Source organism: Microtus ochrogaster, linkage group LG8 (genome assembly GCF_000317375.1).
Source record: "Microtus ochrogaster isolate Prairie Vole_2 linkage group LG8, MicOch1.0, whole genome shotgun sequence".
In the NCBI taxonomy this organism is placed as follows: domain Eukaryota; kingdom Metazoa; phylum Chordata; class Mammalia; order Rodentia; family Cricetidae; genus Microtus; species Microtus ochrogaster.
The window spans coordinates 21127346-21145799 of NC_022033.1; the positions used below are offsets into that span (position 1 = coordinate 21127346).

Here is an 18454-nt window from a genome sequence, read left to right on the forward strand (position 1 = left end):
CTGTTTGCTTAGAGCTTAGCAGTACAGTGCAGATTTGGGGGTGTAACTGTGACCTAGGCAGAGCCTCTGGAGAGACCAGCCTTAAACAATAGTTGCAACAAAACACAATATGGCTGGTGATAAGGGTGAGATGGCTAATTGTGCCCAGAGCACATGGAGGTGGGGCTGGGGACTTGGGGAGGCCAGGAGCTGAGGATGGAGCCAACAAAATAAGGGTCTGTAGTATAACACTACAATCAAGTTGGGAAAGTGTTGGGCAGGGAAGAGAGCCATGCCGGCTCTTGCATGCATTAGGGCAGTACCCACACTGCTCCAGGCAACCAAAACAGGGAGTAAGGGAGCATCAGCCTCCTGTGTGTTTCCTGCCTCTCCAGACTGCTTTACATCTGAGGTGCAGAAACTGGGGAAGGAAGAAAGTGACTCCAAATCCCCAGCATATCTACTGCAGACTGACGGCATGAACTGAAGGGAATGCCCAGGACTCTGGGTGGCTCGGTTCCCATTCCCCTTCCATTGCGCTAGGGGTGTCGGGGTAGGGGTACCTGACAACCAAGAAGGGAAGCCTTGCTCTGGGGCCCAAGTGAGGGTGGTACAGGGTCTGCCAGTGATAAGACAGAAAGTACTTCTCCGGGGAAGGTGGTGAGCTTGGTGCCGTTGGAACTATCCAGAGAGAGGCCTGGGTACAAGCATTGGGTTTGTGCAGAGCATTGTGTAAACGGCCCAGATGTTGGTTATGATCACTGGGGAGCAACTGGAAAAGGCGGGTGGCTGCAGCATGTCTGACGAGGGTCCCTTCTGGTCAAGGTGCCTGAGGTAATCCGTGGGGGTGTTCAGGACCCAGAAATACGACTTTAGTCAGGTTGACTGTGCTTGATTTTGAAAGCCTCAGTGGCCTAAGGTTCCTTTGACCACTAACTGTTGCCCATGTGCCATGCGGAGCTCAAAGAGCTGGCTGTGAGACCTGAGTCTACCACTTACTGTGTGGTCATGGACATGTGGCCGGGCTCTCTGAACTGCTGTGTTTTTCATCTGTCTAATGGAGATGGTAGGGTGTGCCTGGACCGTCTCCAGGGATTGTTTTCAGCAGTCAGGGAGAGGTGTACAGTCAGGAAAACATCTCCTAAGCGAAGTCCTTTTGTCTCGTGAGGAATTGTTATGATTCTGGGCCAATGAGCAGACGGGATGTCTGAGTGTTGGTTGTTGGAGGAGCTGGGAGGAGCCAGGAGGGTGGGTTTCCTTAGCCCTCCAGTGTTACGACGTCGGGTGCGGGTGCTACTTTGGGGGAACAGGAAGGCATGATCATATTTCCCACTGCACAGGTAGGGAGTGGGGAGCCAAGGCACCCCACTAGGTTTCCAACTGTGAGTGACAGATGCCACTCACAAGGGTCCAGAGGAAACCCCTCACTGACTGGCGATTGCCGTTATATAGAGAGGCAAGTGTTGGCTCCAGGGTTCTATCTTACAGCCAGCATTCCAACCCTGCTGTTCTATCTTGGTCCTATTCCTTTGGTCATGTGGCTGGCATGATTGAGCTTCTGGTTGCTCCTGACATGTCTGGTCATGGGGCATGATTGAGCTTCTGGTTGCTCCTGACATGTCTGGTCATGGATGAAGGTTGGTGAGAGGAAACCTGTGGGCCGGGTGCCAGGCTGATTTGTAGGGAGCAAATGGTGAGTGAGCTCATTTGGGGGAGTGTTTGCCTAGCGTGCACAAAGTGCTGGGCTCCATCCCTAGACCCTAGACCTGCATAAACCAGACATGCTGGCACACGCCTGTAATCCTGGCACTTGGGAGGCAGAGGCAGAAGGACCGACCAGAGGGCCATCCTCAGCTGCTTTGTGAGTTCAAGGCCAGCCTAGGCTAAGACTGTCCCAAAAACAAAATCCCAAAAGGCTGATATCCAAGCTGGCAGGTGGGCTGTGCCTCTAGGGGGATCACTAATGTAAAATGTGGGTTTGGTCTATCACGGACCTCTTCATTGTGAAGGTGCATGTCCATTGCTTGGTAAATGTGCTGACCTGGTCATGGTCCTTTCCTCTCTCCTCCTCCCCTCTGATGTCATCCCAGAGTCCTCTGTGTGGTAGGCCCAAGGCAGTTCTGCAAAACTCCTGGGAGGTATAGGAGGGACCCAGTCTGTTACCAAGTCAGCCCTGAGTTGCAGCTCCTGGCTGGGGTTGCAGGGGCAGGCAGGGCTTGGGAGTTGGAAACAGCTTCAGCAGAGAGAAAATGAGGTGGGAAGTGTGAGTGGCAGCTGCTGTGGCTGGGGAGACTGCAAAGCTTTGAGAGGGACTGGACACAAATAAACACACGTGTGCTCCTGCCGAGCTCAAGCCCAGAGACCGCAGCACTCATGTCTGGCTGATGTACATATTCAGTGACTAATTTATGTTATATGTTTCCAGAGGCCAGCCTCCAGGCCTGCTCACTCGGGATTCACATGGAAAGCGGTATACAGACCCGTGTAGACAGACCCTTCCTGCCACACGCTACCGTACTCAACACATACCAGCAGGAGACCCAGGCTGAGAAGCACAGCCTCGTACACACAGCCTGGAGACACCCTCAGACACATGGGAAGTCCACATACGTGTGAAGGTGTGCCCACAAACACACACAGACATTATCTACACATACCAGCGTCCGTGGGAACCCAGGGACATCCTTGCCAGGTCACACAGACACTGGCTTACCCAGGTACCATAAGCTATCCCTTCCTCCAACAGCATCCAACCTTTGCACATGTGCCCGAGGTGCAACAGAGTCCAGGTGGTGCCCACAAAGAAGTTCACACATATGGGACAGACACAAACCTTCACACACATTAGCAGTGACTCAAGGGACAAGCGTAGGGCATGCAAATGTCAGATATGGTGTTTGCCTAACCAGGGCACCCAGACACACATGCACACACACATCCACTTACACTGACTGTGACATTTCACCTACACACATAAACACAGGAAGTCTTGGCCAATGTCCCCCTGGAGCTACTGTGCAAGGCCCTACTATTTCCAGCTGCTCCTAAGATTTCCTCTTAGCAGGCTGCAGGGAACTGGGAATGGAGTCAGGTTTGCAACCACCTGGGTTTGGGGGTCCCAGGAGCTCAACTGAGAAAGGCTGAGAGTGGAGGGGGTTTGCAGGTCTCCATGACTGAGAAACTGTGCCCCAGCTTCCCTAGGCTTCTAAGCCAGGCACTGTGGGACTAAGGGAAATAGACGCCTGCCACAAAGGGAACACTGCCTCAGGGTAACTTCTGATCTCTTTGGAATTTCCTGCTTAGCCTGTCTCCCTCAGCTGCAAGCTGTAGAGGCCATGGTGTGCTGGCCTGCAGGGGTGCCCATGTCTGCTGCAAGCTGTAGAGGCCCATGAGGCGCTGATCTGCAGGGGTGCCCATGTCTAGTCTGGGATTTAGAGAAGTGAGAAGTATAGGCGCCCTGGAGCAGCTGAGCAGACTTCCTGAAGGAGGGGGCATCACAGCTGCGGGTTTGCCTTGGTACTCAGCTTCTGGAACAGGGCCTGGCACGTGTGGGGGGGTGTCATTAAATACCTGTGTGGTTCTGGTCTGGAAACGGATGATAGATATGAAAAGGAGGGCTGGAGCTGGGTGTAGTGGTACACGCTTACAGTCCTAGCACTCAGGAGTCTAGGGCAGGAGTTCAAGGCCAGCCTGGACTACGTGGAGTGAGGCCCTGTCAGGAAAGGACAGAGTGACCAGGAAGAAATGAGAATAGAGTTGAGTCATGGGTGTGAGAGTCATGGAAGGGGGGGCCCTCTTTGGAAGGCACTAAGTGTCAGGTCAGGAGAGCCCTGACTGGAAGGTAGCCTTGTTGTTTTATAGCAGGGCTGGGGCCTGTCTCAGGAGCCCGATAAGGAAGGAAACAGGGAAGATTGTGGGGTCTCCTAGGCATACTCCCTCTTTAGAATTAGGCCCGAGGGCAATCCTCACCTCGTCACTTCCTTCCTATGCAGGGTGCCTCTTGGAGCCTCAGTCTTCCAGTCTGTACAGTGGGAATTTGATCCCTTTCTTGCAGGTACTTGGGGAGATACTCAGATCCATGGCAGCCCATCACTGCCCTGTGTACAGAAGATGGGAGGAACCTCAGGCTCTGGGGAACCTCTGTAGCAGAGGGACACCCCAGAAGAGGGCTTGGCTAAGTTCAAGGCAAGGACCTGGCCAGCAGCCAGGTTCTAACTGTAGCCAACCCCCTAGCTTCAAACAGCTGACATCTTTGCAGTCAGCACACGCCCCTCTGGTGCAGGAAGGAGGTGCCCCTGGGGCCAGCATATTGGCTGCTGTTGCCGGCTGTCCTGAGGTGAGGCATGAGTCCAAGGAGGCAGAAGCTATAGTCCATCCCAAAGGACTGAAAGCAAGGGATCTGGGCTGAACAAGCCTGGGCTGCAACCAGGGTCTAGGTTTTGCTCTCTGTGTTTTCCCTCCCTGAGCCTCGGCTCTATAAAATGGCCTGCAGCGTTGCCATGAAGATTCGTCAGGAGGGAGCTGGTCTTTGAGGAGTCGGTTCCCTTTGCTCATCACTCACCCTGGTGAGTCCTTACCCTCAGCAGCAGAAGGCTCTGACCCCATGAGAGTCCTGGGTCCTGGGTTTCAGGCTTCCACTTGCCCTGGATGTATCTATCTGTCTGTGTGGAGCGGGCAGTGTTGTAGGAACCTCTGGACACATTTCTCCTTGTGGCTTACTTACCCTCAGTCACTCTTCCCCATGATGGCCCAAACCTGTGCCTCACTTGAAACCTGGTGATGCTTGCTTGCTGGTGGAGGACCACTCCCGGAGTCCCTATTTCAAGACAGTAGTTTCTTCCTGCCTGGACCACAGATGAAAATAGAAGTGGTTGGTGGGAAGATGGGGTTCCCCGACTACCTGAGCCTGCTTGCCTGTTCTGGGCTCTTCAATAGCACCAAACTTTGCTTGGCCACTCCTCCCTGGTCCCTCCTTGCCTAGACAACACCCCCCTTGGCCCAGCCTGTTGCTGTGCACGTGGCTGAGCTGCCTGTGAGGTCATACTTCCACAGCTTTTCCACCCAGACTCCCCCACGGCTTTGCCCTTGTTTTACCCCACCCATTCCTCTACCCCCTTCCACGAGTTCAGCTGGAGCAGTGCCTGGGGACTGCTCCAGGCTAAGTTCCCTGTGTTAGATACCAAAGAGCTTTGTAGGGACTCCTTGGTGGGACGTTTATCCCACAGTGACTAGATTGTTAATCAGTGATTTTTAGTTTCATAGCAGTCCCTCCACCCGTGTTCTGCGTGGGGCAGCATGGAGCTTCCAGAATGTTTAGCTCCTCCCTTCTACCCAGGCTTCCACTGCAGTCCTGGAAGGTCAGGAGCTTGCTGGTCACATAGCCTGTAGGTGACAAGAGGGACTCAGACTGTGTGGCTCTTTTGACTCTTAAATCCTCAACTCCCTGCTCTCTTCTCTTATAGACTTGGCTGAAGCCCAGAGGCTGGGGGATGTTGTCAACAAACCCCGAGCCAAAGCTGCCTTCCTTCCTGTGCACTTGGCCAGGACAGGAGAGACAGTATCTGGTGCTCCCCAGAGCACACCCCAGCAACCCAGGGCCTGCTTTGCCCCTAGAGGTGTTGGACAGGGCAGTGGTAAGCCAGATGTGACCTTGGAGGGCAGTAGTCTTTGGGCATATCCCCAGCCGTGACCAACATGTGTGTCCTCATACTCATGCATGCACACGCGTGTATACACACACACACACACACACACACACACACACACACACACTGCAATCTGACTGAGCATTTGCCTTGTGTGCAGAGCTGTGCCAGGCCTGGAGACCACATTACTGGCTGTGGGGCCTTCCCTCCCTCAGCTTCAGTTTGCTCCTCTGTGAAATGGGACGGTAAGAACAGTGCCAGCCACAAAGGATCATCAATGAGAAAGATCATGGCTTCTGGTCTTCACCTGGTATCTGTCAGACACAGTCCAGTTTATGAGCCTTAAAATGAGCCTAAGTCCTGACTGTTGACCCCTCTCTCTTCAGGCTTCCCTGCCTGATGGGGATGTAGGGAATAACTGTACTGTTAGCATGAGCCTGGCTAGGCCAATCTATCTGCTGTCTGTGGTGTTGGAGAGGCAGGTCCCAGAGTTTGGATCAGACATTTACAGAGCCAACAGAACAGGGCCACTGAGATCTGTGACCCCATGAAACCTGGCTGGATGTGAACCTTGACCCTGACTCCACCAAACCCCTGCCCAAAGAGGCTAAGCTGAAGTGAGCATGCACTGGAAGACAGGAGCCCAGAGTCCCTCTCAGCCTCTGCCCGCTCTGTGGCTGGAACTGGATGGAGCCTCTGAGTTCCCTTTCCCCTGCCTCTGTGTCTAGAGCCCTTGCATTTGAGCTGAGAGGGAAGTGGAGCCTTGTGTAGTTCTCTTTCTGGGGTCCAAGTGCAATGATCTCATCTGGAGCCTTGTCAGAGTCCCAGGGAGCAGGAGGAGGGACAGCAGATGGCTCTTCTGGCCTTTTGGGTGGGGTTGACATACTGTCCCTGTGGCCGCTGCTGGCCACCCTTCCAGTCAACTCTTCCAGAACTGGGGTAGGTTGCCAGAGCCAAGGTGGGTGACAAGTGGCCTAGAGCCAGGGTGGCAGATGGGTAGGCAGCCTGGGCCTTGGCCCACGGGAGTGATAGCCACAAGGTGGCCAAGTGGTGTGGGAGGAGCTGGGCAAGGCAGGGCCCTGTTTCTTTGTAGAGTGATTGATGTTAGCGCAGTTCCTGGTCCCATAGATAACTCAACTTTGTCCACTCCTGACTCTGCCTGCTCACTGGCCAATTGACTGGGAGCTGGGAAGGAAGTGATAATGTTTGGGTTAGATTTGGAGTCTATCATGGCTGTGGCTTGGTGTCCCTGTACTGGGAGTTGAAGCCTCTTTGGACATTACCTCAGAGTCCAAAGGCGGTTTGCTGCAGCTGCGCAGTGGGATGGCGATGCTCTCCTCAGCCTGGCTCTTCACCCTTTGCTCTCCCCTGAGCCCTTCTTTGTGTGCTAGGCCAGCCCTGTCATATGCGGCTCTCTAGTGACAGAGACAGGCCATCCACAGTATGAGGGAAAGAGACAGTGAGGCTGCAGGGCTTCCTTCCAAGGCAACAGGTGCTGCATGCCACCCGGCACACGCCACCCGGCACGGGAGTGGCAGAGGCTGAGACCTGTGGCCACGCAGGTGATTTCTGCTGCAGGGGGAAGACTTGCGTGGCTGGAGTGTGGCCCACATAAGGGGTGGTTGAGGGACAGGAGGTGAGGAGCGGGGCCAGTCCTGGTGGAGCCTGTGCTTCTGGTTCATTCTACGTGCAGTGAGAGGGTTCACCTTCATGGAGGTTTTGTTTCACTTTGCTTTTGTCTGAAACAGGGTCTGTAAAATGAAACTGACTACTGTATTCAGTTCTATAACTGTTGGTTACAGTCAAGATCTAGACTAAGGTCATAGCACCAGGTACATTAAAATTTCATTTCTTCTTTAAAGATATCTACCCATCCATCCACCTAGCTACCTTTCTATTATACGAGCATGAGAGGGCGAGCATGCGGTGGAGGTCAGAGGTCAGCTTGTGGAAACTGGTTCTCCTTCCATCAAGTGGGTTCTCGGCATCAAAGTCAAATTGCCAAGCTTAGCAGTGAAGACCTTTCCTCATGGGACCATCTTCAGGCCCCAGATGGGGTCCATTAAAACAATCACTTTACTGTGTGTAAATCGTTCCTGAGGGCTAGGAGTGTAGCCTAGGGCTGGAGCCTGGACTTAACCTGTGGGAGACACTGGATTTAATCCTCAGCAACCGGAAGGAAAGGGGATGCTATGACGACTTCATTGTTCACCCAAGTTTCCTCTAAATCCCTCCGCCATCGGTGTGTTCTCTGCCCTATAGCCTTGCCCATCCAGAATGTCTCATACATGGCATCCCGCAGCATCTACTGTGGCTGGCCTCCTTCATGGAATAATATTTTGTCATTTTTTGCAACAACCATTATAGGATATGAAAATATTAGTGATTTCTTTGGTGTCCAAGTCCTGGATGCTTCTAATATAGCCTCAGTTTGTTCTTGAGTCCGCAGTGGGAGGAGACGCTAATTGTGAGAGGTCAATGCAAAGAAATGTGTGACTTTGCCGCATAGTGACACAGAGGAGGGGTCCTGAGGGAAGCGTTCTGTCCAGGGCTCTTGCCTGGTTGGGTAGGCTCGGCACAGCCCACCTTCGCTGTGAGGTTCACAGTTCGCTCTGCAGAACAGGGGTTCCTGGCTTGCCTTAGCCAGCACTTTCTGTGAGGACCCATGAGATGATTCACCAGGAATGTCTGTATAAACTGTGGAGTTCTGTGCTGCTCTGCAAGCCTATTATTAGTAGCATTGTGAGTTCATGTTGGGTCTGCCAGCCCAGCCTGAACCTAGAGACTCTTGCGGGCCAATTTCCCAGGAGTCCTGGGAATCGGCCATCTCTGAGGGGCTGCTTCCTGCTGGTAGCTCTCTTGGGTCACTGCGTGGACAGAGAGGCATTTGACATGTAGGAAGTGTGTGGGAAGCAGGCAGTTCCCTGGGCAGGCAGATCTGGCCGCCCTCCTATGGTGGCACTGGGGTCTGCCTGGGCTCTATCTGCCCTTTCACACGAGCCCTAGATCTGGGGTCAAAAGGACAGAAGGCTCCAAAGAGAGACCAGCAGGGCAGCAACTTGTTTCGTTCACACCTGCCCATAGTGCCTACTACAATCCACATCCTAGTGATGCTGGGAACCAGGCATGGGTCAGATCCGGCCTTACCCAGACCCACCCTTCCTCAGGCAGCTAGAGGAAGAGAGATGAGGGGAAGGTAAATACAGCCCTGTGTTGTTACCCTCAGGGACCATGCAGTTCAGAGTGTAGGTTCCAAATCAGATGAAGGGAGGCGGGGATGCTCTGGAAAGATGAGAGGGTTGGGAGTTAGCTTGGCGAAGGTCTGAGTAAATCTGGAAGAACGCAGTTAGCATCCCCTGGCCTCCGGCCATTGCCTTATGCGGAATCCGGCTTCACCCCTCCCTAGCTTGAGCAGCTCTGGGGAACTTCTGAGGCTTGGATGCCTCCTCTACAATATGGGAACATTTTCAATGCCTCCTTCACAGAGTTGGGAAGAGAACCGGCAGTCAGAGGTGCCTGGATGCTGGGCCTGTGTTCGCGAGCTTCCCTGAAGGCCACGCCAGGCTTTTAGTCCTAGCATATCTGGGTACAGGTGCAAGATAGAGTAGGGGTCAGACTGGGGCATGGCAAGGAGTCAAGGGTCAGTGGCTTGGACCTGAAGCGGAAGTCAATGGAATGAACCAAAAGCCACCTGCTTTTCCCAGACTTCCTCTAATCAGCGGCATTGCCTTTCAGTCAAAGGCAAAGGAATTTTGAGAAGGGACTATCATGCCACGCTGTTGTCCCTAGACCCTGGGCTCCCCTTCTACTCCCTGTGTGCAGCCTGGGCTTAGATGTTTGGGTCAGGCTTCAAGGGAAAGAGGGCAACATGAAAGCAGAGCTGGGGGGGGGACTGCTCGACTCCTTTCTTTAGCTTCTTAGGGGTGATGCAGTCTAGGGGTCTTGATCCAGTTCATTTCAGGGTAGCCCTTGGATTGTGGGGTTGAGGATCAGGGTTCCCCAGTTTCCGAAAAGGGCACTGCACCATGTAGCGATTTCCATCTGAGGTAGAGGATGAGATTGGGGGTGTCCCATGTTGGGAAGGGGAAACCCCAGAACCTTGTGTGTGAGTTTGAGCCCTCCTTCCTGATAGTGTCCTATAGAAGAGTTCAAGCGATGCCACGCTCCCCCGTGACCTCTGGATTGTCTGTGAAGAAGCCAGGAGGCCTGTGTCTTGCTCTCTGCAGCTGGACCTGCCACTGCAGAGCCTCGCAGGGCCGCAGGATGTAGGTGCTCAGAAGATGCCTGGGTTGGGTATGAACACCCGGCCTCTGGGACTAAGCAGGGGGTCTTGCGTTCCTGGAGCCCTTCCCCAGCAACCCCTTTCCCTGCCCCCGCGTCAGTCCTGGGCACCCAGAGTCTCCGCCTAAGCTCTGCAGTGTCCAGTCTCTGTTGCCCACATCCCAAGAGAAGCCCGTGTGGGCCACAAGCCCGCCTTTGTCAACTCAAGCCTCACATGGAGTTCTGCCAGGAGGGGCTGGCGGGTGTTTTGCCTGCAGCTGGAGCAAGCCTCCAGAGGCCTCGGCCCCTCAAAGCCCCTCAGATACAGGGCTGGCAAGTCCACAACAGCCTGTACTGTGGTGAAGGCTAGTCCCCCGAGAGACAGCTGTTGGGGGACAGTCATTCACGCTCTTCTTCACTAGACACCCGTGTCAGGCCTGGGGCCAGAGACTTGTGCCGTGAGATAAGACTCTTGTTTTCCGTGGGGAGGGAAAGCCCTTGCCTCAGAATCACCCCTTATGTCTCTGACTCGGTAGCTGTGGATGGGAATATGGGGTTCTCAGGGAGCAGAACCACGTGCCTGAGCATGTTAGGCAAACACTACCAGCGAGCCACCCCACCATCCCTGGGGCCACTGTGCTTCAGTACCAGGTGGAGAAATTATGACTGATGTTTCCTGTATTTTTCAAAGCTTTCTGTTTGACCGTGTACGACTTTCACAGAAGTCGGTTTGTTAGTAGAAAGTTAAATGTGGAAGGGTGTCACCTACTGTGGGCTCAGTGTCACACATCTGTGTGTTGATGTGTCCCCGCAGCATGACTTTGAGCGCGCCCCGTGTCATCCCGTGACTCTGTCTGACCTAGAGAGTCACTCAGACCTCCACGTCCTCCCAGTCACCGTGTTCTGTCAGAACAGCAAGGGGAGTATGTGAGCTGCTCACGGATGGCAAGGCTGAACTTGAACACGGGCCCCTGCAGCCTGAGCTGTAGGATGTACTGTCTGCCTGCATCTCCTGCCCCTTACTTCCTGTTGCCTTCTCTGCCAGCCGAACGCCTCACTTCCAGTCTGCCCATTTGGTGTGGTGTGGGGTGGTGACTCTGTACTTGGGGGTGGGGTGTCCACTGCAGCCAACGGCAGGCTCACCACTTTGGAGTGCTGATGGACACACCCCTAGGACAGACACTACTGGCGTGGCAGCTAGTGATTCACGGATTAGCTGTCAGTGGAGGGAGACGGCACGTGGGGGCTGGAGCCGCCAGTTTGTCACTTCTGTTTTCCTTTCCCAGGTTCTGAGAAATGGTTCCAGAAGCCAGGCAGAGGATGTGGGGAAGGCTTGGGGTGTGGTGTGGCCTGGATAGCATAGCTTCTTACCTGTCATCAATCTAGCAGGCCACACCCATTTCCCCACAGAGAGCCACGGTCTGGACCTATTGCAGTCCAGACCCACGGCCGTGCTTGTCCTGCTATACCACATCCCACAGGGAACCACTGCAGCCAGGCCACGGTCTGGACCTATTGCAGTCCAACCCAGCACCATGCTTGTCCTGCTGGCAGGCAGGTGTGAGGAGAGGCCCCGATGATTCCTTTTCCAAAACTATGGAGACCCTTGGGGTGAGCAAAGGGTGTGGGGAGGGGACTTCACTTTATTCCCATCTTTTTTTTTTTTAAAGATTTATTTATTTATTATGTGTACAGCATTCCTTCCATGTGTGCCCACATTTCCAGAAGGGGGCGCCAGGTCTCATTATAGATGACTGTGAAACACCATGTGATTGCTGGGAATTGAACTCAGGACCTCTGGAAGAACAGTCAGTGCTCTTAACCACTGAGCCATCTCTCCAGCCCCTATTCCCATCTTCTTTAGGGACGAGCTAGTCCCCTCTCCAGAGTGGCCTTTCTGTTTCTGGTTCCCTCCCTGCTTCCCTCAGTACCTACTGTGAGTGCTTACCCTGGGGAGTGCCTTTGTCAAGGACGCATCCCCGATGACTCAGTTTCCCTTATCAGTGTGCAATCTAGTTTAACAGATATTTTTCATGCTTGTGACTCAGTTTCCACGTTTGTTATGAGGCATAATTATGTGTTTCTTCTGGGAGGTGTCTGCTTGCCCCTCTATGTAGTGTCTGGTGGTCATTTGCTGTCTTTCACAACAGGAAGTCCCTCCCTCTTGTCTTTCTTCATTAGCTAGGCATGCTTTTGTTCATTCAGTTAATACTTGTTGAAAGTCTGCAGGAGGCCAAGCTGGTGCTAGCTGTGGGGGCCAGATAGGTGGGGCGACTGTGCTCACTGGGAGACCAAGGTCACACAGAATTTTGGATGAGCTGAGGAGGGAAGTGCTGATGGGAACTGGTGACAGAGGGACAGTAGCTGGCCTTCCTGAGTAAGGTCACCTATAGTACCTCCCACTGAAAACTCAAGCCAGGCCTTCCAGGCCCTGTGTGACTGACCCCTCTTTTCTCCCAGCCCTGTTTGCTTGTTTTTTGCTGTTTTGTTTTAGGCAGTCTCACATACTGAGACTGGCTTTGAACACATGATCTTCCCAACTCCATATCCCCCATTGACTCTTTGCCCTATCTTTTAAACAAAAGTAAACAATGTTTTGTTTTGTTTTGCTACAGAGTCTCACTGTGTAGCCTTGGCTGGCCTGCAACCTCCTGTAAAGACCAGGCTGGCCTGGAAGGAACAGAGATACTGCCTCTGTGCCTCTACCTCTGCCTCCTCTCAAATGTTGGGATTAAATGTGTGTGCCAAGGAAGACAGCTGATAGCAGGTGACTTTGCAGGGACGGTTAAGATCCAAATCTCAGGAGTGGTATAGCTGTAGATTATCTTCCAGGGCTTCAGGTCGGCTGAGTGCTGTAGGACAGAATCCCCTCAGCTCATCCTTGCGGAAGCTGCCTGCATGTCTTGGCTAGTGGCCCTTTCTCCACCTGCAGAGCCTGTCTGCCTTCCCCCTACTTCCTCCTCACACTCCCAGCAGCCTCTCTCTCAGGGCCCAGCCGGAGAGTCCAGGATAATGCTTCTGTCTGGAGACCCTTATCTTAGTCACATCTGCAGCGCCCCTTTTGCCACAGAAGGCATGTGTTTCCAATCCTGGGAGCTCAGCTGTGACTACCACACCAGACCACCAAGTCTGCTTGCCAGGTAACACCAGCATTGTAATGGCATCTGGAGATCTGACCATTCCTTCATCCTGCAGGATGAGATCGAAGAGCTGCGGGCTGAGATGCTGGAAATGCGAGATGTCTACATGGAGGAAGATGTGTACCAGCTACAGGAGCTGCGGCAGCAGCTGGACCAAGCCAGCAAGACCTGTCGCATCCTGCAGTACCGACTGCGTAAAGCTGAGCGCCGCAGCCTCCGTGCTGCCCAGACAGGCCAGGTGGATGGTGAGCTCATCCGTGGTCTGGAGCAGGACGTCAAGGTCAGTCTGGGGGTCTCCACCAACTTTTATAGGTGCTCATGTTGGATGGTTGAGTCATAGGCCCCACTGGGGATCCAGGTTAGCCCTGTGGCTTACTACTTGCCTTGGGCAAGTTATCCTGCCTCTCTGCTGTCAGTTTTCCCATCTGCAAAGTTGGGACTCTGGTGGATCAACAGGTCCTCCAAATGGGATGTCCCAAGATGATATGACCAAAACTCCCCCTGCCTCCCACTCCCCACCCCCCCAGCAGGAAGTAGAAGGCTCTTGCCTGTACCTGGCTTTGGCCTCTGAGTGGCTCCTACACAGTCCCTGCTCCCTTCCACAGGCTCCTAGGCTACTGAGAGAGATCAAAGGACTGTGGCTGGATGCTGTTGATCAGGGCTGGGCTCCTGTATGCCTGCGTTTTGTGATTTTGAACAAGTGATGTTTCAGTTTCCTTATCTGCAAAATGGATGTAAGAACATTGAACCTAGGATATTGAAACTGTGGTTAAGACACCAGAGACACTGACCATGATCAGCCAGTATTAATGCATCTGATTTCTGGGTGAGGGTTCTGGGGCTCAGAGGGAGAATGTACCTATCCAGGGTCAGGGGCTCTCCTGTGTGGGTGGCGGAAGTCAGAACCAGCTAACCTCCCAGACCTTACTGCTGGACCCTGCTGCTCCTCTGCCTCAGGAGGAAGCAGGGATGGCTCCACTCAGACAGGAGAGACATCTCTGCCTGAGCCAGCCTCTGCTCTTCCAACTCAGCCCAGTGTGAGCAGGGGGCCACGGGAGATGGGGCTGGTACAGAACAGGGAGGAGCCCAGGAGTCCTGTGGGTGACCTCTGCATTGAGGCCCCAAAGAGGAGAGGGCCTGGGATGTTCTAGGGAAGACTCTCAAGGGCCCCGAGGTCAGACAGGTGCAGAGCCGTCCACACAGGCCTGCTGCTGGAAGGCACTGAGAATCCAGCCCTGCAAGTCACTCATAAAGATTGCTGTTCATTCCAGAACCAGTGTTGATTTAGGAAGGCTGTGGCTCCCAGCAAGCCTGTGTACCAGCGAGGAGCCTGTTTTCTTGACTGCACAGCCAGATCCTGTTTATTTGTTTTTAAACAAAACAAAAACACCCTCCAGTTCCCTCATTGGTAGGAGACAGAGCAGGGAGGGAAGGAGAGTGGAGAAGTTCGTGGAAATCCGCAATCCTACTGGTCCTTGAGGATTTCTGGGAGGACCCTGGGAGAGGAGGGAGCGTGTGTGTGTGTGTGTGTGTGTGTGTGTGTGTGTGTGTGTGTGTGTGTGTGTGTGTGTGTGTGTGTGTGTGTTGGGGGGGGGGAAACAGGCTGGTGGGCGGGGCCAGAACAGCTGGGGTCGGGGTGGGGCTCAGCCCTCCAGGAGGAGGGGAGGGCCCCTTCTGTTGGGATTTGAATCAGCCAATCAGCATCTCCGTACCTCCCCTGCACCCCCACCCTCCTCTCGCAGCTGCAGCGCTGAGCTCACGCTCTGGCTCTGCCTAAGCTGGCCACAGCCTTGCCGCCACCCTTTGCCCCAGCGTGCTAGGAATGTTAGAGACAATTAGGGCGGTCCTGAGAATGCTGACTTCCCCCAGGCAGGCTAAGGGAACCAGGTGGAGAGGGGTTAAAGGGGTGTACGCCTAGGGATTCCTCCCTTGCTGGGCAGGCTCCTTGGCCCTGTGCCCTGCAGGCCTTTTGAGCACCAGTGGTTTTATTGGGCACATGTGTTATTAGGAAGATCTCCCACCCATAGCAACCCCCCAGGCTCTTTGACTTTTTGCTGGTCCACACAGTTAAGATCTCCTCCGGCCTCAGCAGGATGGTAGAGGACTGGAGGGCCAATGGATAGAGCCCCGAGCTGCCACTTTGTGGCTGTGTGGCCTTGGGTAAGCTGCTTCACAGCTCTGATCCTGTTTTCCCTGTGGAATGTGGAGATAAGTTTAGTTCGCTATAGAGATTTCTATGAAGATAAAATGAAATTACTAAAGAGGGTACTGTGTTTTGCATGTGGTCCCAGACCGCTGAGCTTGGGGGATGCTAGGATCCCACTGCTTTTCTTGTAGAAGGTCCCAGAACACATCGGTAACATGTGTGTAGCCCATCCATAGATAAGGATGCTTTGGCTTTGGCTCTGTGTCCTGGGTGACCTGCATTGTTTTCTCCTTGGAGCCTCAGTGTCCCTCTGTAAAATGGGGTGACATTCCCATCATGCGGTTCTTGAGGGAATTAGGATGCTGCCCGGCCTGAGATGCTGCTTACAGTTTCCATTTTTCTCCCTGAAGATTACTGCAATCCAAGGTTCAGAGCCCAGAGCTGATGTGTCCAGGAGCTGGGAGCCTTCCGCTGCTGAGCTGCTGATGGCCTTTGGTAGGGACCAAGGCCGGTGCTGTAAACAGTGACCTCATGGCTGAGCACATTTGTTTGTGCTTTAGGCATTTGCTGTGAGTCCGGATGCTGCAGCTGCCTCTCCCCTCTTGGTCTCTCGGCCCCCTCCTTTGGGTGTAATTGTGGGGCTCAGTGAGACAGGCACATGGGGCTCTTTAGGCCCTTCTGACGTAGTAAGCCGTGTTGAGACTTGCTTTTGTTCATAGTTGTATGCCTTCAAGTTTACCCCCACAGTATCAGCTTTAGAGTTGACTCTGCCTGGTACATTCTCAGTCATGTGACCTTGGGCAACTGACCTTTCCTTTCTGAACCACAAAGTGGGAATAAAATGTGTTCTGAGGGTGAGAAAAGCTTATGGTGAAAGCCTGAGGAGGAGCTAATTGCTTCTATAAATGCCCTGTGAGAGCCCAGGGCCCTGGGACACGAAGGCAGGGCCAGGCCCCAGTTCCTGCTGCCCAGTCTGGTGGCTGTGGTACCCAGAGATTGCAAGGCACTGCAGGGATCTGAGTTTGTGGGCTTTTCTGTCTAGAATTCTGCAGCTTGTGTGTGTGTGCGTATGTGTGTGTGTGTGTGTGTGTGTGTGTCTGCACTTGCACGTACATGCATGCACACGCTTGCACTTACTTAACTTGTTGCCCTGGGGTGGGGTGAACATGGGGACAGGGAATCCATGGAGAAGGAAGAGGATCTAGTGGGCTTCTCAGGTAGACACCTTCTACCCCCAATGGAACCATGTTTGGGAGAGGACCCTTGGCCCTAGTAGCTCTCTTTGGACAGTGGGGCAGGGTCAGGGGCAGCTTCCCACATATATTCAGCCAGCCACTCCTTCATCATGTGCTGGACCCTGATTTGTTTGTTCCCCCAACAAGCACTTATCAGGCATTTACTGAATACCGGGCTCTGAGCTGTTACTGGGACACAGGTGAATGAATCCGGATAGGCATGGCCTTGATCTCTGTGGTCCACCACTTCCACCCCAGTGTCAAGGCAGTGAATGAATGAATGAATGAATGAATGGAATGTTGGTGAGGAGAGCGCTTCCTGAGTGACCTAATAGCCCCACATTGGGGACTATAGCTGTAAGCCTGGGCCAGGGTGGATAAAATCAATGCAAAGAGGCGAAGCAGTAATCGGTAAAACATTAAAAATGCTTTTGTGGCTGGGCTGGAGGTGTAGCTCAGCAGACAGAGGGCTCGCCTGGCAGGCACGAAGCCCTGGCATTGGCCTTCAGCAATGCAAAGACTTAGCAAGGTGGACGACTCCTCTTAGCCCAGCACTTGGGAGGCAGAGGTTGGAAGATCGGAAGTTCAAGGCCGTCCCTGGCTAGTAGCAAGCTCAAGGCTAGACTGGGAGGAAAAACTTCCTTGTCTGGCTGGAGATGTGGCTGAGTGGGAAAATGCTCACCTAGTGTGCACAGAAGTCCAAGGTTCATTCCCAGCACAGCCTAAAGTGAAAATCCTTGTATAGATGGTTCCTTGAACTTGTGGCCTTTGAGCAGCTCTGGTGGTTAAGTATTTTGCACAATCAAACATAGGTCATGAAATTATGATATAAATGCAACTTTGTAATACATTAAATAGAATGAATTATTTAAAAATAATAGTAAATAAGAAGCCTTGTATTTTTTTTTTATCACCCTCTGGACTCCAGCCACCACCCAGGCACCCCCAGTGCGTTTACCCGCTCCAGCAACCCTCACGAACAGTGTGTCCACCCATTACTGCTGACCACATGGCCATGAATGCTGGCACTGCGCTTCAATCTAGTTTTCCTCTCTGAAAAATCTTTTTCTGCTATTAAAGGATTGCCTATCCTACGTTATGGGTGAGGAAAGCTTTGTGGTCCAGCGTGGCTACAGGGGAGGCTTGTGTGCCTCCGCCTGGCGTCCTCAGAGATCTTCAGGCTGGAGGGGGCAGTGGGCAGAGGAGGGAGGAGAACCATGCCCAGTTTCCTCTCACTGTTGTTTTTCCTGGCCTTCCCTGCACACTGCCAACGGGGTCTGGGCTGAGTTGGGCTTGAGCCCAGGCAGTGGGCAGAGCCAGGGAGGGCCTCTTCTCTTCCAGAGGGAGGAGGCTCATGGTCATTTCCGACATTGGCAGGCCTGGGTGCCCGGCTGTCTATGCTGCACAGGCTTTGCTGGCAAAACCTTCAGACTCCCGGGGGACCCTGGCTATGCTAGCCCCTCCCAAACCACAAGGAATACCAATCCAGCTCAGCCATGCTCGCTGTGTGTGACCCTGGGAAAGTCACTTCAGAGGGCAGGACTAGTATCTAGGTGTCAGCAGGGCCCAGCCTAGCTGGGGATAGCATCTATTTATATTTTACCTGCTCAAGAGGGCTCCCTTCACCCCACCTCAACCTCCCTACCCTACCACACCCAGCAGCAGGGGCCAAGGGGATCCTCTAGAGTCAGGGGTGATTTTCCTGTTGGGCCTAGGCCCGGAATTAGAGACTGCCACTCTGCTAGCTGCATCCAAGGGATGACTTGGACACTTGCCCAGCCTTTGACATTCTAGCATGTTCTATATCCCAGAACAGGCCTCAGGGTCACTGTGACCTCCAGCAAGTCATGTCTGTCTCTGGACATCAATTCCTGGGAGCAGCAGCCACTGGTCAGCAGACACTCACTGTGGCAGGCGCTGGGTGAAGGCTTTGTGAGCAGTAGCTGATGTGACCCTCATGTCGGCCCTGAGACTGCCCCGTTACTGCTGTACCCAATTTATACACCCTGAGAACGCTGACCCTCATGGCGGCCCTGAGGCTGCCCCGTT

General features: G+C 53.6%; 1 protein-coding gene across 1 annotated transcript in view; it reads left to right on the forward strand.

Moving 5' to 3' along the window:
* The window catches only part of Soga1 (suppressor of glucose, autophagy associated 1), a 64431-nt gene that overhangs the window by 3901 nt on the left and 42076 nt on the right, over positions 1-18454 (forward strand). Inside the window, exon 2 of the mRNA XM_005363031.3 lies at positions 13080-13304. Coding sequence (XP_005363088.2) covers positions 13080-13304 — 225 coding nt within the window. The remainder of the gene's footprint in view (positions 1-13079; positions 13305-18454) is intronic.